This window comes from Cuculus canorus, chromosome 4 (assembly GCF_017976375.1).
Source record: "Cuculus canorus isolate bCucCan1 chromosome 4, bCucCan1.pri, whole genome shotgun sequence".
Classification (NCBI taxonomy): Eukaryota; Metazoa; Chordata; class Aves; order Cuculiformes; family Cuculidae; genus Cuculus; species Cuculus canorus.
In genome coordinates, this window is record NC_071404.1 from 12,472,850 (window position 1) to 12,496,170 (window position 23,321).

Genomic DNA, 23,321 nt, shown 5'->3' on the forward strand with positions numbered 1-23,321 from the left:
AGATGAAGGCAATTGAGAAGTCATTGAACTTAGCAGCTGTGTAGCTGCGTCACCAAACCCCTCATGCTGCCCAATTATTTTCCTTGGCGACTGCTTCCTCTAAGAACTTGTTTTTTCCTGATTTTGTCTCAGTTGGCTGTTTGTGAAGGCCTGTCGAGTATTTATTGAAGAAAGAAAGAGCGAGGAATTGCTTCTGTTATTCTCCAGAGATCTTTAGGGAGAAAAATACTGTTTAATATTGACATATTTTCACAGTCTCTAGGGGAGCCTTTAGACAGAAAGGCAGGGGCAGAGGAAAGGAGGATGGATGGAGACCTACTCTGTCTGACCTTTCTCCTGAGAGGATAAAAATCAAAAGAGAAGAAATAAATATCTTTTTCCTCTTCTATTGTTTGTGACTGCTGCAGCCTGAAGTCCCACTCCTGCACCCATACTCTGTGCTCCTCAAGCATGAGTTCACTGCTAGTGAATATACCGTTGAACACTTTTAGAAGAAAAATGCAGTATAATATTGCCTTGCATGCTTGCCAATAGATAAAGAATTGGGCCAGCCAGCAAGATCTTCTAAGCAATTCTGCCTTAACAGCTGGTGGTTATTCTTTCACCTGAGGTTTACACCCCATGACCTGGAAAGCTCTTTTACAGCCAAACCTCCCCAAGATGTCTGCTGCCACATGCACTGGGAAGGTCTGGATAAAAGACCAAATCTACTATTTACAGAACACCAACATTGCAAAAATAATCTACTGTGGGAAGAGGGATGGGAACAAACACAGACCTGGTTGTTTTCCCCATGCATGTCCTTTTAAAAGAAGATTACTGAAGCCCAAGTAAATAAGGGGAATAAAATAAAATAAACATGCTACACCCCCTTTCCCTTCATTTTCTAAGACTTCTTCCTACTTCAAAGTAATCCTCAGACTTTAGTCGCATATGTTGGTATAGAAAACCGTAGTATGCATACACATCCTCTCTGGGATAAGCTCTCAATTCTGCATGTTTTTGAACACCAGCTCCCGGCTGGTCGTGACTCAACAGAGGCAGCATCACATTCTATGTCCTGCAGTGTCTTGTGATTAAATAAACTGTTCATGGACCCACTGCCCTAGTACTGTGCTATGGACTTGAAATACTCAGTACAGCATAGAAACACTTCAGAGCTTGGGAAGGAAAAAAAAAATCCTCTTTCCTCTGAATTTCTGTTAAACCAACAAAGCCTCAATCATGAAATAAGCAGTCAAAACAGAATTAAGAGTGTGAGACTGCTCTCTGGGATATACGGTGGTACAGAATAGCTGGTGAAAAACTAGTGAAGAGCAAATAAGAGCAGCCACTGTGGATGACAAAATGCAGAAGTACAAAATAGCCACTGTGGAAGAAGTCATGTGGAAGAGCTTCACACAGACTGGCTGATGCACAGGCAGTCACAAGGGATGTGTAGAACGGAGGGACTGCTGGCTGGGCATGTGGTTGTGCAGAGTAGCTTGTGCAGAACATACAGAAAACCAAGCAGAGAACAGGCTATACAGAAGAGCTCTTGTGAACTGATTTTATGTGTGACATTTGTGCAGCATTTTCAAGCCTTTTCAGATCCCCAAAGGTCAAAATTTCTGGACCTGCAGCAGGCACGACCGCTGGACCCTGAGACTGCCCTGTGCAGCACAGCAGCCACAGCCTGCAAATTGCCAGCTTGCTTTGCCAGCCTTTTATACCCAAACAAGCCTCAAGACACATGCACCTTTCTTGTCATGTCCCAATCCCCTGCAAGGAAAGGAATTCCCTTGTATTTCTTGTTTGTAAATAGAAAAGAAGTCCTCTTTCCAGTGATATCACATTTTTTCAGTGATATCAGAGGTACAAGTGCAATGGAGCACTTGTGTAGTGGGGGAGCAGATAGCCACAAATAATCAGCCATAGGAGCTGGTGTGTGGTGCTCAGGGAAGGTGACAAGCTGTATCTAACACTGACTGCAGTCTATAGGCTCCCTATCCATTATTGGTTCCTTTTGGGAAGAGTCATTGGTGTTCAGGGATGTTACCCTTTCCTCCCATCCCAAACTGCTCTGACGGTACAGAAATAAACCTAAGATGCCATTTGTGCAGAAAGGGGTCCTCAAGTACCTAGCAGTCTGGCCCAGTGTCATGCTCATTTAATTGTATAAAAGAAGCTAATAGACATATCTCCTTTTCTTTTAAAAAAATAACTCCTAAGAACTTTATAACTTTCTTGTCATTCTGTGCTGCTTCCCTTTTTTATTTTCTATTTCAACCATATCTTGTCTTCCTATCAGCTACCCTCTCTGTTTATGAATGATATTGCATTACGCATGGTGTCACCTCATTCCTGTCTTCTGCTGTACCTTAAGCCTGAAACATTGCCTTTCACTTGTTCAACCTCAGAGCAGGCACAGGTGGACAGGACGGGCAATAAAGAGCTCCCACACAGGTGTTAACTTGCTGGCACTGCTGCACAGCTCCTACTGCAGACCTTGCTAGGCTGCAGCGTGGTTGTCATCACTGAGCTCCCTCTACTTATTTTGCTGATTAGGCCTTGCAGAAATAATGAGGATGCTTTAGAAATCTTTGTGGTAACAGAAGAGCGGGCAGACTAATGAATATCAAAAATTTTCATCTTCTTGACCCAGTTTCTTTGAGAGATCAAGATCACACTTTTGTTACTTTTTGATTTGCCTGACACACAGCCTGTAATGGCTTAAAACAGAAAAGTTGCCTGAATGTTTTATTTTAGATGTAGATTGCTGTTCTATTTTATCTTAGCCAAGAAACAAAGACAGCAAGGTTGTATTATAGACTTAACACTAACTGCTGGCATCCAGTAGATGTTGATTCTATCTTGCAACTGAGCAATTAAACTCTGCAGCTCTGGCCGGTGTCAAGGGACAAGTGGCAATTAATAAAGTCTGCTCTTGTAGTTCAGCAGTTAAAGGTTACAACACAGCTGAAATTACAGATGCCCCTACAGCCAAAGGAAGCAACAATGCTTTCTTTCTCAAAGAATCTCATCTGACCTTCATTACCTCAGAGGGAAATCTGCTACAATGCAGTAGCACTTGCAGATTAAGATGTGCGAGCTTTGCAAGACTGTCAGAGAAGGCTTAGAAAAAAGGAACTGTTCATAGAATACAACAGATTTTGAAGAGTAAGGAAACAGTGTATTTTCTCCCCTCCATACAGTGTCACAATTAAAAGGCCAAGGCATTTGGCCAGTATCAACAAAAATGTATTGTTTTAATTTTAGTGATGTTACATCACTTTTAGACAATATTCAATTGTCTAAATTCAATATTCAATTCATTATTCAATTACAAGAGTATTGTTGTTATAACAGTTGTTAGGCAATTTATTTCAAAATCATTACTACGTTACCTGGAAGCCAAAGAGATTCACTCACAATAAGAGAAGTAAATCACTCTTTGAGTCTTCTTACAAAACAATTTGTTGGTCCAAAATTTAAAAAATTAGTAACAAACTCGTGGAAATATTTTTAACTTGTCTAACATTAATCAATGGGCACAAACATGGGTATCCTGGCATTATTAAAGACATGGGCAATAGTGCAATGGAAAGAAACAATATCCATTCTTACGAGCAATACATCCCATTCACCTTGTAACTGTACAGTGGCAGTGACAGCCAAACAGCACTCCTCATACTGTACAAACCCAAAGGTGCAAGGCTTGTCACAAACACGTCAGTTGGTACAGCCAGAAAGCCTAGACATGGTGGCAACCTAAAGGGAAGAGTCTAGGTGCCCCAAAGATATATTTCAAAAGAAAAAGGAGTTAAGGACACAAGAATCAAGTCCAGGAAGCACAGCTTGCTGTAGAAAGTGCTCAAGATAGAGACACTCATCTATGTCTTTGGAAACAATAGCAACATTTGCTAGGAAAGAAGAAAATTGTGTGGTTTAGGATACCTAGGAGATCTGGATTTAGCTGTCCTGAGTTCATTAATCTCTCATATGCTCGAGCTGTAAAAACAGGGTCAATAGCGCTTCCTTTCTGCTTCTTGTCACGTACAGGCAGAATTGAGGACAACAGAAGCTCAAGTAGATACTCTCTAAATGGCATCAAAACACAACTCAAATACGAAAAAAGGGTAAATAAATGACTTGTGACTTAAAGCATTTCTAAATATAGTCTCTATAAGGGCAGAATAATCCAACCACAGGGCTGCAAAGCTTTTTCATTACATTAGGGCCCAACTTCCTGTAACAAAATTTTCTCTTGGGAGTGCCTATTCCAGCCTGACAGAAGAGGGAAAGCAGACGTTCTTGTTTGAAAAAGAGGTTGACACCAACATATTATTTGTGTAAACTTTTATCTCCCTACAGTAGAAACATACACAGTACAAGCCAAAAGTAGTATAACAATTTTACGGCAAAGCTCACCAGTAAAATGCAAAATTAATTTGTATCAAATTCTTTAAAAAACTGTACTTTCTCAAACTTAACTTTGTTCAGCACATTGTTTTGATTTATATATATAATAAGGCATTAATTCTATAAGAATCATTTACTATATTCCAAAATCGCATGACCTAGGTGTAACACTCTATAGCCTGATACCATTTTTGTTCCTTTCGATATTTACAGATTTAATCTGCCTGCATTGATGTGTAGCATAGAAGCATGAACAAATACAAGCTTTGTCAATACTAGTTTCACATTGAAAAAGTTACACAAGAAAAAGCTCAATTATGCATTGCAATAGCTTGGTTCTGCTGCAGCCATGACTGCAGTTTAAGAATAACTTCCGCTTCCAGCAGGCTTCCTCACTTCCAGTAGTATTTTGGTCTTTCAAAATGCAGTACTGAATCTGCTCTGAATCTTCAGGAACTGGAAGTGGACACCATTTTCCTAGTTACGCAAAATATATTTTCCCCTCACACTCCCCAGAACACAGTTCTTAAATTTCTGTGAAAGTTAAATCTTTTATAAATGGCATAATTGAATTAATTCTAGCAACTATGTACAGAAATGGCTCAGGCAATTAAGTTAGTCCACCTTGTCATTAGTCAACAGGAAGTATAATTACTGTAGCTGTAAAGGAGGTATCTAGTGTTCCAGAATAAGTGAGTTTAATTATGGTAAGAGCTTCCTCAATTCTATTTACATGACAACTTCAGGCTCAATGTTAAATAGCAAGTCATCATTTCCTCTTCTAACTTCAAGTAGTAGAGGTGATTCATTCATCACAGCCTCTTGCAGGTCACTGGAAGTCAGCAAAGGACGCCCATTGACTTTAACAATAATATCACCATCTTGGATCCCTCCTCTGCAAAGGTAAGAGGAAAAAGGCAGTAAGTATGCATTCCATGCAGAGAAAAAGTACAGACTATTCACCCCCACTTTGACTGATGTGTTAAATTTTCACTTCTTTAGTTTCCATTCCATTCTTCAGACTGCAAAAGAACAATTGATAGTACTCCCTAAATGCAAAATCAGGCTCATATTATTTCATTGAGCATTTTCTTCCAAAACAGCAAAAACAAGTAGTCTAGTTTTCCCTTTGTCTTTCACAAAACTACTGCAAGGGAAAGAAAAGACTTCTAGCCACGACAGACTCATTCTACTCCATCCACTTACAGGAAGATGCTTCTATCTCTCCACTTTGTATTTAAACATTGGAAATTAAAACCACAAGCAAAACGCGCCAACTGAACTACAGGCAAATTATTTCTCTTTCTGTTCCAATGTAATCGAGAATAGCTACTCTTATTGTCTTTGCATCTTCTTAGTCATTCCTAAAATAATTTTTAGAAGTGTTTTTATTTTCCAGCTGTTCTGTAAAATAGTCTCTTCCTCTAAGACACAGCATCGTCTCAGATAGTAGCTCTGACAATGTCTTATGTGAATGCTACCCTGTCTCCCATTTACACTCAATCCAAGTTTCTATTTATTAATATTCAACATACTTTTCAAAACCAAATTTGGTTCATTGTATTTGGGGTGTTCTTTAAACATGCACACTTCAGTGTTTCATAATGTCATTATAAAGGTTCTATTATTGAAATATTTTAGTTTTCTAGACATGAGTAGAATCTTAGGAATGTTAGCACAAAGATTTAAACTTTTTTTTGTTGGTTTTTTTTTTTAACCTAAAGACACAATTTTTACTTGTTTAAATACAAATCAAGACTTCTACAAGGAAGTACTTGTATATAAATAAGAATAGTACATGCTAGCACCTATTTGCAGATTTATTTATGGTGAAGAAAATGATATGTCTACATACCTATGAGAAGGTGAGTTTGGAACAACTTCATGTACATAAATTCCACTTCTGACATCAGGAAAATCAGCATTATTGTGTTTCAGTTCTTCCACCAAGCTAAGAGAAGAAAAAAATTTATATAACATTTGTATCCACTAAAAAAGTAATAGCATTCAAAAATTCTTATTTATTCTCATATTTACTTATTCTCAAAATTTTTCTGACCAAAACCAAATGACTTATCTGTTAAGTGTTTACTCCTTGATCTTATGATCAGAATGTAGGGGATTTGAATTTTGATGATACAAGCAACAGATTTTAAAATAGTCAAAACCACTTAACTGTGCAAAGCATTCCATATTTAATGGTCTCATACATTTACTGCAAGAACCTAACTTACAATTTTTGTAGCAGCAGCACCGAGGGCACTGTAGATGAGCACAGGAACAGCAGCACAGAGAGCACGGGGACAGTAGCACTCTCTGTCCTAGGTGCAGAACAGGGACAAAGCACATTCCTGCCCCAAAGAATTAATGCTGGTGGTGGGGCAGAAATTTGCCAATGATTTTGCTTCTTTCATTTTGCAAGATATTCTTAATTTGTCTTTATCTAGAACAAAATAACTTTTGATAACTTCAGTCATAAGACAGAATCGAAATCTGAGAGTTTTCCAAGGAAACTTCAGTTTCCTCAAGTTTTCTTGAGGAATCGTCGGTACGCCCCTTTCTAAAGAAAGAAGACAGGAACCAGCTGCAAAACAGAGACTGTAGAAACATCCTCTCATTTCTGAGGAAATGACATCACTTCACGTTTGTACACAGCGTGGGTTAAAATCCATTTCTAGTAAGAAATTATTTTAATCTTAGATTACTCTGCTGGTCTGCCATGAAAATGCAGTACCTCTCAGATGGAAAACAAGCTAAAATGGCTGCACAGAGCTTCACTTCATTTTGTTTCGTAGTGAGGAAGCTGACAAACAACTAAGTAAACACACGGAGGGAAGTAGTCTTTGCCTGAAAATAGGCCTGCACACATCTAAAAGTGCTTCATCAGATGCTACAAGACCACTAAAATCTCACATCCTGTTCACTTTCACAATTATGCAGAGAAACATTCTGAGATGCTGTCAGTGGTGGCCTAGTGATATTAATGCCACTACCCTGATTTGTTCCAGCTGAAGATCTGACCCTTCGGGGAGGACTGCAAGAGTGGAGCTCAATAAGCAAGGATGGCTTTTCCAGTCCCAGCTGGAAATTGTCTCACTGAATTTTGTAGTCTACTGCTACATTGGAAACATGCCAACTCCTGGGAAAGAACATAAGCATAAGAATCCTCATCTGTTATCCCAGAATATATCTGGATAATGGCAAGGCACAAAGAAATGTGAGAGAGAAAATACAGAAAAAAGTAGAAAAGGGTGTCCATATTCTGGTTTTGTTATTATGGAGACATGAAGCTTTACTTCTGCACTTCAGCATCTACTTTCTTTCCAGTTCATAGTTAGTCCCCAAATCTCACTTCATATAGCCCCACTGGTGCTGATAAAACTACCAGCAACCCCTCAAGCAGCTAATCTGTCACTGGCACTCGTGGTCACCCGAAAGCAGCAGCTTGTTTAAATTGCACCTAAAGCCTAATGTAACTCTAGACATCCTTGCCAAGAATGAAATCCAGTATTCAGGCTCTTCCTAATTTTCCTCAGCTATGAACAGGGCATCTACTATTATCAGTATTTAGAGAACGACTGACAGAGTTTCCACGTCATAGAATATATATTTCAGCAATATCATTAAAATGTCTGCAGACATCATAGAATCTAATGAACATTTTTAGATTCTCTGCACATTCGTAATGAAAGCTGAACGATGGAGTTCTGAACCACTAGTGACCATATTTTGTATGCATGATCATACAGATTACCTTTCTAAGATACTTACGCAGGTGTTATTGTCAGCATTCTGATGCCAATGAAACGCTTCTTCCCATCTGAAAATACAACAGAAGATATTTAAGAAATTTAGGCAAATGCTGACAAAAGTAACTTCTTTGATGACCCACAATACCTATAAACTAAACCAGGATGTAGCAGCTTTTAAGAAAACTAAACAGAAATTGTACACTCCTAAAATGAGGTAATTTTTTATTTTGGTTGCCTTTGGTGTACAGAATAACAATCCCTCTTCCCTGCAAGTAAGGGTAAGAGAGAAACTTATTTCCACTCCATTAGAATTTTCCTTCAGCAAATTCAGGGAAATTTCGGTGATCTAGTATCATACAACTTCATTACAAGCAAAATTTCAAAATGAAAATTTCATCTCAAACTGGTCAAGACAATTTAATTATACGGTGTTTTCATTAAAATGTAGAAATGGGATATAAAGAAATGGAAACTTCCAAATTCCAGAGAAAGGACAACCAAAAGACTTACACTGATTCTAATGCAAACAGCTTGTTATTTCTACCCTAAAGAAGGAAAAACAAGTTTAAAAAAAAACCCCATAGACGTTAGCCAGGATCTTTAAGGTCCCTTCCAACTCAAACCACTCTATGATTCTGTGAAGATTCACTCCTTTAGGAACAGCACATTTCTGTACTTGGCTTTTAGTAGTCACGAAATCCCACAGCTGTTTTATGAAAAAATGCTGTTTGATGACTTCCTGAAGTGAGTGCGTCCACAGTTAGTTATATCCAGTGTGAAACAATACTTCCCAGTACTTGTTCCAGCATAAATACTAACATTTCTTTGAGCTTCTCAATGTTCTCATGCGAGGAAAGAATTTGAAAAGGAGATGTCTCCTTCAAGTCTCTTTGAACTCATTCTTTCCAAGAAAAATAGTCCCAAGGAAAGGAATTGGTCCTGAATTGTACACATTTTCCAATATTCCCATTAGTGTCAGTGAAAATGTCAACTCTTAAAACACTGGATTTATAACATTCTGAATAATCTTTCATCTGTAACTGTCATCCCTACTTTTCCCTGAAATGTTCTGCATCTCCTACATTTTAAAGTGAAATTAGTGAGATCAAAATCAGCTATAGAGGGAATGTCATGAAGAAGTATAATCACTCAAAAATTATGTCTCAAAAGCCTAGGGCATGGCTGCAAACTAGTGCACTCATGGTGCTACAGGCAAAAAAAACTTCAAGTCTTCTATTTTGGGAAAGTCCATTCTATTCAACTTAAACCTAAGTCAAACATCTTCCACAGAACCAAAAAGTTTTCATCAACAGTGATTAGAGGGAATATAATTTCCCAGTTTTTTAGAAGTATCAGCAGAGACTGAAAAGGCACAGACAACCACTTCCAGTGGTTTGTATCATCCCAAAGGATAGGCATTTTGACATGTTAAGTCACATCAGCAGAACAGTATGTGACACCTGCATGTGAATAGAAGTTCCAAAATCTGTCATTCTGGAAATTTGTGCAGTCGCCAGGCAGAAGAAAAAATAATTAGGAGAACTTGAATAAAGTGAGGTCATAAATCTAAGAAATCCCAAGAGTAGTTAAAAGAAGGTTAATACGCTGGAACAATCAGGTTGAACAAATGCCAAATCATTGCAGCTTAAGGCTGGAGTAGAGCACAGCGGAGAAAGATATTCAAATCAGATTTTGTTATTGTAAACAACAGGTCAGATTAAACACTGATTGTAGTGGTACTAAGTCAAGCAAACCAGCCTCAAGTACTACTTTAAACTTAAATCTGTCTTGTGGTAGTAGAAAGCCAGAAAGAGATGGACCCCAAACATCTAGAAGCACTTCACTGTTTACAGAGTTTTCTGTTCCACAGTATGGAAAGTATGTGCTTTACTGTTTTATTTTTTTTTTAATTGATGCTGGTAACAACAGAGATACAAACCAAATAAACACAGGCTGAAGGCAGAAGCATTTATAACGGTGGCAAAAAGAACTGATAAATCCAAATTAATGCGTCAGGTACTCAAAATCTGATGGGCATGAATAGCTCAGGCATACAAGTATCCCTATTGTAGGTGATTTCAGTGGGGTCAGTATATCAGCAAGATCTCCGAGTGAAGAAACAAATCCTGCGCTTTTAATTGAAGCAGCAGGCAAAACTCCTACTCCTCTCCTCACTCCTTTAGCACTTAAATTGTCTTCTAGATCACATGAGCATTCCTGAAAGCATTTAAGACAGACACTCCACTGCCAGAGAGAAACTATGAAAACAGCTCGAGTCTGTAATGCTGAATTATGTGCAGTGCACCTGCCACAAACTGCACAGCTGAATTTACTCAGTAGTCTCAGTGTGTATTAGCAATCCTCCTAAGCAGCCCTCATGAGTATTGGTAATAATTATTGGTAATAATCATACAAGCCCATAGATAAGTATACAGTTCCAACACAAATAATAAAGTGTTCTGGGGATGTAAATAAGGATTCATATAAATAACTTTGTTGGGTGTGGCAAATGCAGAAATCCTCCATTTCTCCTTATCACTTATTCACTTTTCTACTAACACTATACGCGAGGCCAGGCTGACCTCTTAGGCTGGATGTTCTTAATACTTCATGAAAGTGCTATCTTACTGTCTTCCATCCTAAAGGATCCAGGTCTAGTTTCATTGTACTTCTCAAGTCTAAACTAGTAATAAGCAGCAGAGCCAAGAATGAAACTGAGAAATTCCTATAGGCTACTAGCAAAAAAAAAATTAAGTAAAAAAAAAAAATCAGTCAGTGCTTAAGTATACTGATGACTTCCAGAGATAAAAGGTAAACATACAGCTGGTTGAAATCGAGATATAGATGGAGACACTTAACTTCATGCACCAATTTAGGAATTCCCATCTGAAAGGTTAACATTATTACTGATAAATCCAAAATTAGCAAAAGCCATTCAACAAATAAAATGTCTATGTGGCTTGTGGTAAACCTTTGGCCAAAAACCCATTAGGTATTATTATGTATTACCCATGCATTCTATAATACAGAAAGTTTAGATAAAAATAACAATCAGTGCAAATAATTGATTCAAATGCCATCCTCTCCTACTTTTCCCCCCTCCCTACTCCTCTACTTCAGTAGATCTTACATTTGCAGTTACACACAATGGATGGGACTTCGAAAAATATATATATAACTGGTACTTATCAGATCAACTGAGATTTAAAAGAATAAGCTCAAGGTTATTAAACAATATTCTAAGTATCTCCTATATGCCAGAGTAAACCTGGAAAGAGCAGTTTCCTAAGGGAATTTTATCATCTTCAGGCAATACGATATTTAGAGTAAAACAGTAATACCCTTAAACTTATTTCTATGACCTAATTGTACCATAAGGGTGGATCCCTCTGAAACTACTGAAACATAATTGGAGCAAATGAAAACATGACAAAAGCATCCCAAAAATTCTGCTTACATGAATTCCTTATGTCAAGAAATAACATCTATATGAACTTGAAAACTATTACTACATGCCTAAGAAGTGCAAGCTGTCTCAAATAGGGTAAAAATACCGCCTGGAAATTGTCTTTCTCTAGGCATAAAAGGCGTTAAATGACTGTTCTTCTGCCTGCAGCAAAAGTACAACAATTACTTCAAACAAGAAAAGCAAAATAAGTGTAAAAGAAACAAAATTAAAAACTGTTTGTGCCTAGGATGTGCTCAGCAGTGACAGTCACACTAGTGTTAAAAGTGTGAATCCTTTTGCTTTGATTAGGGGATAACGTGAATGATGAAAATAATTGGACAGTATGTTACAGTGACAAGATACAATGGACTCTTTCATTATGTTTTTTCTTATGGTTCTATAGGCAAAGTTCTCTCTAGGCCCTCCAGCTGGGCTCAGTGGGTTCATGATTCTCTGGAGGCAAAGGGGCCTGAAGGAGCAAGGTGGCTGATTTCAGCAGCAGCATTCACTGACTCTCCAGCCCCAGATACCAGGAACCCACTGGCAGATGGTGGGCTTTCTGCACAAGGCTTGGATTTGTGCCTCTAAAGCCATGCCCTACAGGGTGAACAATCACTCCTCCCTTTTTCGAGATGAGCAGCTTGGTTCTGAAGGGTGATATCACCAATGACACAGACCTCCTTCTTTCAGAAGCCAACAAACCTAGGTAAACTTGAGTGAATAAGTAGCTTTTTTTGACTTGTTGGCTGAAACAAAATTATGTCAGCTACCTTGAAATGTACTTGTCAGCACACAACTAACAACTATTTTCATCAGATTCTCCCCTTTCCACCAAACCAACAAGTGAAAAACAATCTAATTTGGGGAATTCAGCAAGACACAGATGAAGGGATGGACTCATCACAGCTGTGATGGTCTCAAACACACAAGCAGATGCGTAACTTCAAAACCTCTGACTAAGGTAAGTTTCCAAATTAACAGTATCTGAGAGAACACTGAGAGGACAATGATGTAGGGAAACAACCTGGGCATAACAACTGGACGAACTCTGGAGAAGACAAGATTAATATGAAAAAAATTCAAGAGAAGAAGCAGCAGCCAACAGTTATGATACATGAGTAGGGTGTGGACAGATAAATTGGCAAGCAAAAGAGAAAGGAAGGTTTTGCCTGGATGAAGAATTACTAGATCAGCTTTGGCTGTGCAGCATGTAATATGACATTTTGTTTAGCCTACAGAAAAGGAAGGGGACCTTATGACTGTATATTACTACCTGGAAGGAGGTTATAGTGAGGTGGGTGTTTGTCTCTTCTCCCAAGCAACAAGAGGGAAAGGCCTCAAGTTGTGTCAGGGAAGGTTCAGATTAGATATTAAGAAAAACTTCTTCACTGAAAGGTTATCAGGCATTGGAACAGACTGCCCAAGGAGGTGGTTAAGTCACCATCTCTGGAGGTATTTAAAAGATGTGCAGATGAAGTGCTTAGGGATATGACTTAGTAGCGGACAGGTATGACTGGCCTCTATGATCGCAAAGGTCTTTTCCAACCTATCAATTCTATGATCTTGTACCATACAACAGATACAAGGCAAGAACACAAAAGAAAATGTTCAGAGTATTGCATTTGTCAGTTGCTGGTATTTCTAGATATAAATGCTCTTTTTGTGCAGAGGCCTTTTTTGTTTTTTTTTTTTTTTCCAACCATTCCCTGTTTATTTCTTCATTAGTTAGCACACAGTTCTTCTCCCACCAGGGTCTGAGAGTCTATCACAATATCCAATTATACAGCACAGACAGAGACGACCGTGGCAAAATAAAGATCATCCACTGTACACACTATGCTTTGTCTGTGGACAAGCGTTTCGAAAAGTTTTTAGCTTGTTCTCCATAGCACACCTTCATCTCTTTGTTGCTTGTACAACGTGAATGAGGAGGACAAGATTCCTTGAACAACTCACCACATTTTCCTCAAGATCACTTTAGACTGTAATGAGTCATCTGTGTCCTCACTATCCTCAGAGGACCTTTTTCCCAAATCTCTACAGATACCATCTCCTCTTTGGTGGTTTGAGTAATAAAACATCTCTAGCACTTCTGTGAAGTAGTTTTGTTTCCAAGTCCACAGTGTTCTATACTGCAAAAGAATGCTGCTTCATTCAATAACAGGATCCCAGACCTGCATCTTTTAAGGCTTCACTGACAGATCAGGATAATAACTAGAAGATGACACTGTTGCTTCCAGACCTTACCTTTACTTTGTTTGTCATGCGACTCTGTGAGAAACTGAGTGATGCGATCTGAAGGAATAGCAAAAGAAATTCCAGCTGTGACCTTCAAGGTGTTAATTCCAATCACTTCACCATCCTGTTGAGAGATAGCTCACAATTAATTTGGTCCTAAGTGACAGGGCTCAGCTCACTGCCTAACATTTCATGTTAAAAGCTAGTGTAAGAAATTTTAGTGTTGTAATCACTCAAGAAACAAACATTGCTTGTAAGGAAGGATGTGGGCTCTGATTCACAACCCCTTTCACATTTAACTCTGCAGAGATATTACAGTACAGTTTGTTCATCCAAGGTCCATCCCATCACTCGGCATGAGACTTCCTCCACCAAGCAGGCAGTGCAGTCACTACAACCATTACAGTCACAATTCCTTGACCTGCAAAATCAGTGCTGTTTTAAAGCAATCTATTTTAAAATCAGTTTTATGGACAAACCAGGTTCCATCTTTTCTGTGCACCCAGGTTTCACACTGTGAATGAGCATAACTGCTCATTTGCCAGATGGGATCCACCCAGCCAGATGGGATCCACCCAAGAGTATTGAAGGAACTGGCGGATGTCCTTTCCAAACCCCTATCCATCATCTTCCAGAGGTCCTGGCTGACTGGGGAAGTTGCACTAGACTGGAGGCTGGCTGATGTTGTGCCCATATACAAGAAGGGTTGCAGAGAGGATCCGGGGAACTACAGGCCTGTCAGTCTCACCTCAGTGCCAGGGAAAGTCATGGAACAGGTAATCTTGAGTGCTATCATGAAGCACACGCAAGAGAACCGGGTGATCAGGCCCAGTCAACATGGGTTTACAAAAGGCAGATCTTGCCAAACTAACCTGATCACCTTCTATGACAAAATCACTCAACTACTGGATGGGGGAAAGGCTGTGGATGTAGTCTTCTTGGACTTCAGTAAAGCCTTTGACACAGTTTCTCACAGCATTCTGCTGCAGAAACTGTCAGCCTCTGGCCTGGACAGGCGCACACTCTCCTGGGTTGAAAACTGGTTGGATGGCCGGGCCCAGAGAGTGGTGGTCAATGGAGTTAACTCCAGCTGGAGGCCAGTCACAAGTGGAGTTCCTCAGGGCTCAGTACTGGGTCCAGTCCTGTTCAATGTCTTTATCAATGACCTGGATGAAGGCATCGAGTGCACCCTTAGCAAGTTTGCAGATGACACTAAGCTGGGAGGAAGTGTCGACCTGCTGGAGGGTAGGGAGGCTCTGCAAAGGGATCTGAACAGGCTGGACTGCTGGGCCGAGACCAATGGCATGAGGTTTAACAAGGCCAAATGCCGGGTCCTGCACTTGGGGCACAACAACCCTATGCAGCGCTACAGACTGGGGGAAGAATGGCTGGAGAGCTGCACGGAAGAGAAGGACCTGGGGGTGCTGGTTGACAGCCGACTGAACATGAGCCAGCAGTGTGCCCAGGTGGCCAAGAAGGCCAATGGAATCTTGGCTTGTATCAGAAATGGGGTCACCAGCAGGTCCAGGGAGGTTATTCTCCCTCTGTACTCAGCACTGGTGAGACTGCATCTCGAGTACTGTGTTCAGTTCTGGGCCCCTCACCACAAGAAGGATGTTGAGGCTCTGGAGCGTGTCCAGAGAAGAGCAACAAAGCTGGTGAAGGGGCTGGAGAAGAAGTCTTATGAGGAGCGGCTGAGAGAGCTGGGGTTGTTTAGCCTGGAGAAGAGGAGGCTGAAGGGAGACCTTATTACTCTCTACAACTACCTGAAAGGAGGTTGTGGAGAGGAGGGAGCTGGCCTCTTCTCCCGAGTGACAGGGGACAGGACTAGAGGGAATGGCCTGAAGCTCCGTCAGGGGAGGTTCAGGTTGGATATCAGAAAAAAATTCTTCACAGTAAGAGTCATTGGGTACTGGAACAGGCTGCCCAGGGAGGTGGTCGAGTCGCCTTCCCTGGAGGTGTTTAAGGAACGGGTGGATGAAGTACTTAGGGACATGGTTTAGGGAGTGTTAGGAATGGTTGGACTCGATGATCCAATGGGTCCTTTCCAACCTTGTGATTCTGTGATTCTGTGATTCTGCTCTTAACAGACCCCATTTTTCACACTACTGTGTAAGATTTCGTCTGCTCTATGGGGAAATGTTTTTCAATGATGTATGAACTGAGACTTGATTTGCATAGTTTCTATTTTCTTCAGAGTATCTGCCTACCATTAACCTGAATGACTGGAAGCTGGTATGACCCATGAGTCTTTTTCAAAAAAATACTTCTCCCACTTATTTCAAAGTGGCTCTCGAAAGAAAACAAAAACAAACCCAAGTCACCTGGACTTACCAGATTAACTAGAGGTCCTCCAGAGTTGCCATACTGTAAAAATGACAAAAGATAACAATAAATTGGTACTTCACTGTAGGAAATGCAATTCCCATTTCAAATAGTATTTTGTAAGTAAATGCATTTCTTGGGCAGCACAATATTAGGACCCAATACTGATCACAGAAGATCAATATAACCCCCTACCCATTCACACCCCTTACAATTTTCAGAAACAGGCCTTAAGTTAGGAGCAGCAACCTACTACTCCAAATAGCCAGACCCTAAGTTTAAGAAGAATCATTAAAATAGTTAAAATGAGTATTTTGATTCTTCTAAAGACCATGAGAACAAGGTTTTTGAAATAACAAATTGCTATCTAAAGTTATCTTTCAGTGAGGTCCATGTATAGTTCTTAAGTAATTGAATTGATCACTTTGGTTGGTAATGCTGTCTCTCTAATTCTCCACCAGAGAACGACACAGCACTTTACGTATTTAATCACAGTGTATTGCTGTGAAGTATGTACTACAGAAGGATTGATTTATTAACCACAGACATGCAATGGAGGGAGGGCATATAGTAGCTCTGAGCAGTCTGAAATTACCTAATAACTAATGGCCTTCAAAGGAAACATCCAACAGGACTACAGGAAATAGGAACTGGAGAAGGTCCTTGTCCATCTTCATGCTGGCTCAATAAAATTGTTTTCGAGGTAGACCAGAGTACTCAAGTAGGTCTACTGAACAGCCAAAAGCAGCAACTTACCACTCAAAATAAGCAAAATCTAAGTCATGCATGACAGCAGCACGAGACATTAACTGTTTACACTTAGCACTGGACAAACCATACAGATTCTCAGAAGAATAACACAGACATTAAAGATTTTAAAGCAAGTTTGAGGTTCACGTTTAAACAAAGATCAGTGTCTTATGTCATATCTTTTCGATGGTTAGGGGCTACAGACTTAATTTTTGTGTCTGACAGGAAGGAACCTAGCATATAATCTTTAATTCACTTGCCCTCTGCTTGAAGGATATGATAATGATAGAACTTTAACACATTCAGTATGGCTCCATTTAGGAACGTATGCCCTTGTTTCTTCCCGTCCCATGTTCCTGCTATCATTACACTTCTCAGAAGGCAGCTGCATGCACATTCCTGCAGCAAAAAGTCTTGGCTGAGCCACAGGAATGCTCTGAAAAGACCAACTCTAAAACTCCTCCCGTTCTCAGGAGAAACCAGTGCATTAGCTAAGCATAAAGCACCCCTATGCCAGTGACTATCTTCTTATTTTTTAGTTTTAGGTGGCAAAGCAACTTATATATATGGTCACTTTCCTTACCACCTCTACTATCACTGCTCCATCTGGTCCAGCGTTATCTGACACACTCTGCTATCATTGTCTAAACTTGCTCATTAGCTTTTCAGGGCAGTGAATGCCTAAGTATGTATAAGGAACAGTTTGATCTTGAGGAATACGTATAGGCATGAGTTCAAGAATCCCACGTTCTAATTCCGTCTCTGCCACCAGTTCACTGTGTGCGCCCAAGTAACTCATTTTGCATCAATTTTCCTATTTTTTTCAACTATAGAAAATAATTCTAATTAAATATCTTAAGAGCTTCAGCTCTCACATCATACAGGAACTTCCTCAAAAAGCTCACCTTTTTTTCCCCATACAATTTCTCTCAACAAGTCTGCGATGATAAATATTTGCGAAGCACCTTGGGTGTGTAAACCACTAAGTGTTATGGCTTGGTAAGACAAAGTTGGTATTGAGGTCCACCAAATAAATGCTGAAAATATTTTCCTTTCAATGTATAACAACCAGACTTAAGCTGTAAAATTTCAGGTCATTTTCTACCTCAGATGTGTGCAGTGCTCTTTTTAGTCTTGCTACGAGTTATATACACACCCAAGAACTTTACTTATACTCTTAGGATCCCTCCAAGCTGCTCTCAAAGGATACTGTTTTCATGTATTTCTATACAAAATTCAGTGCCAGAGGGCCTTAACTACAAACAGCATATCGAATTTTCCGTTATTTTACATGTAGATTCGTACTTGGAGTGTGTGATACACAAAGGGAAAACAAGAATAACAGGAGCAAAATCCAATCCTCTCCTTAACTTCTTACATGGGTCATTAAATTCAAGCAGATGCTATCAACTTGACTACTCCATCTGGTTCTAACGGATGGAGATGAAAAACTTGGGCTCTATTCCACAGCTTGCTTGGACAGATCAGCTGAACAAGCAGAAAGAAAAATGTGTTGACTTACTGCTGGTCTGTACAATCATGTTAGTGCACAAGATCTACCAAATGAGAAGGGTCTGTCACATATAACATCTTCATAGACAACCTCAGAAAGGGCAGCTTTATTTAGCATACCTTTCATAACAGCAATATGTGAATGCAATTTACAAACACTGTATAGTCCTTTATAAAAACAAGGGCCTATCACTGATTTTAAACAAAGCTGCTTTTATTTAGTGGATTCATCTTGCAGATCACACTCTTCCATGCTGAACAGGTGGGGATTTTGATGTCCCAGAATGATGAAGCTCAGTTCTTGCATACCTAGTACTTACATTGATAATAGCATCTGTCTGAATGTAATCCATATCCGAGTCCCGCAGGCCAAGTTCTTTACCATCTCTCTGAGCAGTGCTGACGATACCTGTTGTCACAGTGTTCTGTAAGGCAAACGGACTTCCAATTGCCACCACAAATTCTCCCGGCCTCAGATCAGCAGAATGTCCCAGTAACAATACTGGTAGTTTTTTCTTAAATAAACACAGAAAGAAAGAAAGAAGCATTAGTTTATGCCTGAAAATAATCTGATTGGAAAGATCAAAAACTAGCAAGCAGGAACATATGCTTTCCATTACTTTAATGGAAGAGCCACTCACTGTCATACACCCCAAACTTATGCCAGGTAAAACTGGTATACTGCAGGGTGTTACTGCTTTAAACAGCCTTCAGAAACAAACAGCTAGGAGTAGCACCTTGTAATTTCATCCACAAAAAAACCTGCCCAAACAAACAGCAAGACTGTGAAACAGAATTCCCTGCTTTTTAGCAGATTGCTCCCTCCTCCTCCCCAAAACAGGAACAAATCAGCCTGCCACTCTCCCTACACTACGTACTGCTTTGCAGTCTGTGTACTGGCATGAAGCTGGAAGCATTAGCCAAAACAACCTGGGTCTTCAGGTAAAGATAACAGATTCTGGCCACACGTTAACTGAGCTGCGTTTTTTTTGTTTGTTTGTTTTCATTTTTAGCGCTTCGTAGTAACTTTATTCTAAGATATGAGAATTTCCCAGGCCTGTATTTCAGTACATTGTAGTCCCCAGAGACATTTCCAAGGAATCCCTAAACACGTATTCCAGCCAATCATTCTGTCCTAAACGAAACTGAAAAAAGCATTCACAGGTGAATTCATTATTCTGTTTCTGCAACTCACCTTAGGGTGAATCTTTATTGTTGCAATGTCAGATTTCTTGTCAATGTCTTTGATGGTAGCTTCATAGGTATCTCCATTCTGTAGCTGCACTTTCAACTGTTGCCTCCCTGATATAGCATTGGTGCTTGAGACCACATGAGCGTTGGTTACAATTAAACCAGAATCAGACATAATAAACCCAGATCCACTGGAAAGCGGCACATTTCGACCAAAGAGAGGGTGCCTGTACAAGAAGCAATTAATTATAAGTCATAAGAGAAGTATAACTTAACAAAAGTATAACTTAAGAGAAGATTACATTATAAATCATTTACAACCTTTCACCCTGAGAAATAATAGAGTACTTGATGGCCGATGTTATAACCCTTACAAAAAATAAATAAAAAAATAGCAAATAAAGGATCTCTTGCTGAAAATTGACTGCTTTTAGTCAGATAGGGAGATAGGAATCAAAGTCTTCAGACAATCAGTGGCTTTCTTTTCCTTTTGTTTCCAATTCTATCTTTATAGCCTTCCTTGCAAAGAGGCTACGTGACAAAAAAAGGAAGGAGGCGGCACTCATCCAATACCACTGGTTTCTGCTTCTATACAGGAAGAAAGTGGAAGATGAGAAAAGGTCTACAAATTCTTCTCTCTTCCAAGATTTGGTCCTTATTAGGAAATTGTTTAAAATTTGTGGACTATCCAGCAGTAAAGAATTGGAGCCAATCCCAGGCAGAAGGCAGTATCACAATTAGTGCTCAGCAGGCTGCTGGAGAAACATTTACTCATAGGGAAAGAACAATCTTAACGACATATGCAAAGATCTTAAACATCTTCAATTGTAATGTTCTCTCAAAAGACCGGTCACCATGTGCATAAAGCTACGTCTCAGAAAACCTGACCATTTCAATTTTGCATACTAAAGAAACCTAGAAAAATTCTCCAAGAATTTTTTAAGGCTACGCAGAATTAGAGTACTTCAAGCAGAAAGGTATTCAGGTAATGGAGTACATATAAAATTTGCAGTAATTTGTTTTGACAGCAGGTTGATTTGAGTACTCGATATTAAGCTTGCCTCCCAGGTTGTTTTGAGCAATCAGTGTTAAACTTGCCACCTCAGCTCCAGCTTCAGTACACTGAATGCTGGTATGTTTGGGTCAGCAAATTCAGTACATTTTTTTCCTATCAGATATAATTTCTGTGTTTAGACAGGTTACATCTGGTCAACATGCAACCTCTCAATGTTCTCCCTGCCAAAATAAAATCACCTCTCATTCCAAGTAGAAGAAGCAACAAGGAGCTACCTTTTTTCAGCTTACCTTCTGGACTTGTTTAACAATGTAACGAGCAACATGTTTTAGTGAAGCCTGAAGAGACCTCCAAAGATGAGAAAGACAATATATATTGCAAAGTACTGTAAAGACTGTAAGCCAAACAGGTCTACCAAACAGGAACAAACCACACAAATGGCTGGCTCTCTGGATAAGTGGTCTGCTGTAATGTTTTGCGAACTTCAAGAATTTAAAATGAAAGCTATTACACAGGAAAATCTTTACAGATCTTTGTTAAATAATGCAACTAAAACACAAAAGAATTGAAAACGTTACCTGAGGAAAAGTTCAATGTGCACAACTGCAGGAGCAATCTTTTCCACCACATCTGCTATGAAGTTGAATTTGTATCTTGGGCTGTTGAACTGTAGGTGACCTATACTAGCAGAAAGAATTGGATATGTTAATAAGAGAATACCCTTTTTTATCAAGTAGGTGAGATAAAGATGCTTTGAAACAGTCTGTTTCTTCTACTGCAATAGTTTCCAACCAGGTATTGGAAAAGGTATTGAAGTCAGTAAAACTGTTCAAAACCTATCTAGCATTTTGCTTGATCCTGAGAAAACTAAACATTAGCATCACTTGACTATCATTTCTTTGACTTTCTTGGAATGCTGCAAGCCTTGCCTTCAGTATTTTTCTTGAGACAACTACTAATTATTATGAAAAGCACAGAGTCAGTCAGATTGTCGGACTGGAAGGATCATCAGTAGGTCTCTAGTTCAACATAGCACTCAAAGCTGGGTCAGCTACAAAGGCAGACCAGGTTGCTCTTGCTCTGCCCAGCTGCGACTCACAAACCCCCAAGAATAGAAACTCCAGAAACTCTCTGGGTGACTTGTCCTATTGCTTATTGTCTTCCAGGAGGTAAAAGTTTTTCTTATATCTAATATGAACCTCTCTTTTTGAGACACATTTTTCAACTCATGGCCATTGCCATGCATCCACCATCCACTATGCACCACTGTAAAGAGCCTGGCTCCATCCTCCTGATGGCTTCCTCCCAAGTACAGGAAGGCTGCTGTCAGGTCCTCCTGAAGCTTTCTCATCTCCAGCCCATTTGCCTCACCTTCTCACAGAAGATATGTCTACCCCACCCCAAGCATCCTCATGATCTTCTTCTGAACTCATTCCAGTTTGTCAATGTCTGTCTTGTACTGAGGGGCCCAAAATTGGATGCAGTATTTTAGATGCAGCCTAACAAGTGCCGAGTAATATAGCTGCAGCATTTGGGAATCACATTTAGAACTCAGGTTCTAAATTTTTCAGATTTTTTCAAAGCAGACACATTAGAAACCTGCTGTAAGGTATAACCTTTGCACCAAAAAGTTTTGAAAATTGACTCTTAAGCTGTCACAAGCAGCTGGGCACAGCAATAGATTACTAAATACTAAGTGTTCTGAAAAAAAGCCAGTGCAGTACTACATTAAAAAGCACTAAATGCATCATTTATGAGTACCAAATATAATTCTGTGGAATTAAAATCTCAGAAAGGCCACAGCATCCTGCTTTCTAATGTCACAACACCCTGGATTCTAACATTACAAAGTAATAATACCGCTTATATTAGAGGGTCATACTTTCTGCGGTCCGTAATACATGGGGACGTATCACCACATTTGTTAAACATATGCTTGGGGACATATCACCACATTCAAATAGCAATCTTTCATGTTCACAGCCTGATGCTTTAAAATTAAGGGTCTAAGGAAGGGAGCAGACAGGTTGTAATCTGATGCAATAACATTTTTTTTGGCTTTTTTTTCAAACCTGTGCAACAGCACAATGTTTATTCCAGGAGATATAACTATTCTTCCTTCATTTAGTCAGGAGGGAGAGGCTCTAAGTTCTAATTTCTAAACAGTATCAACTCTTCAGAAGTGATGCTTTGTGCCCAAGTACAACTTATGCTGAAGGATGAACTTACTCTGAAGTAGCTCTTGCATGCCCAGTCAACACCAGTCTTAAGGGTTCTAGATTTGCCTATTTCTAGATCACACAACATCATAATGAGTCCAAATAAAGATTCTATCTTTCAAAAGTACATACTTTTCATCCATGAGCTGCCCTTTACCCAAGCTTTCAAGGGGAAAATAGTTAGAGGGCACCACATAAAAAGAAAAGACAGAAAGAAAGAGAAAAGAAGTTCAAGAGAGTTCTCACACATTTTGGTATTCTGCATAGCTCTTAATTCAAAAATCATTTTCACTAATCCTTACCTACAAGAGTTTTACTGACCATTAAACCTTGTAACCTGTAAATTACTTGAGATCACTATAAAGATTACAGCACGATGGAGTCTAACCTATTTAGAAAAAAAAAAGATGTTCCATTGATCTATTCTTTCTTTGAATTAATTTATAAGATAGTGGGTGACAGAAACAGTT

The 23,321-nt window shown here is 39.5% G+C and overlaps 1 protein-coding gene across 1 annotated transcript in view; it reads right to left on the bottom strand.

Annotated features, from left to right (window-relative positions):
- Positions 1 to 3,207: 3,207 nt before the first annotated feature.
- Positions 3,208 to 23,321, bottom strand: part of HTRA3 (HtrA serine peptidase 3) — a 28,244-nt gene continuing 8,130 nt past the window's right edge. Inside the window, exons 2-9 of the mRNA XM_009564620.2 lie at positions 21,211 to 21,310; positions 19,622 to 19,844; positions 18,747 to 18,941; positions 16,174 to 16,206; positions 13,849 to 13,963; positions 8,173 to 8,221; positions 6,257 to 6,352; positions 3,208 to 5,296 (exon numbers count right to left, since the gene is read on the bottom strand). Coding sequence (XP_009562915.2) covers positions 5,131 to 5,296; positions 6,257 to 6,352; positions 8,173 to 8,221; positions 13,849 to 13,963; positions 16,174 to 16,206; positions 18,747 to 18,941; positions 19,622 to 19,844; positions 21,211 to 21,310 — 977 coding nt within the window. The 3' untranslated portion in view covers positions 3,208 to 5,130. The remainder of the gene's footprint in view (positions 5,297 to 6,256; positions 6,353 to 8,172; positions 8,222 to 13,848; positions 13,964 to 16,173; positions 16,207 to 18,746; positions 18,942 to 19,621; positions 19,845 to 21,210; positions 21,311 to 23,321) is intronic.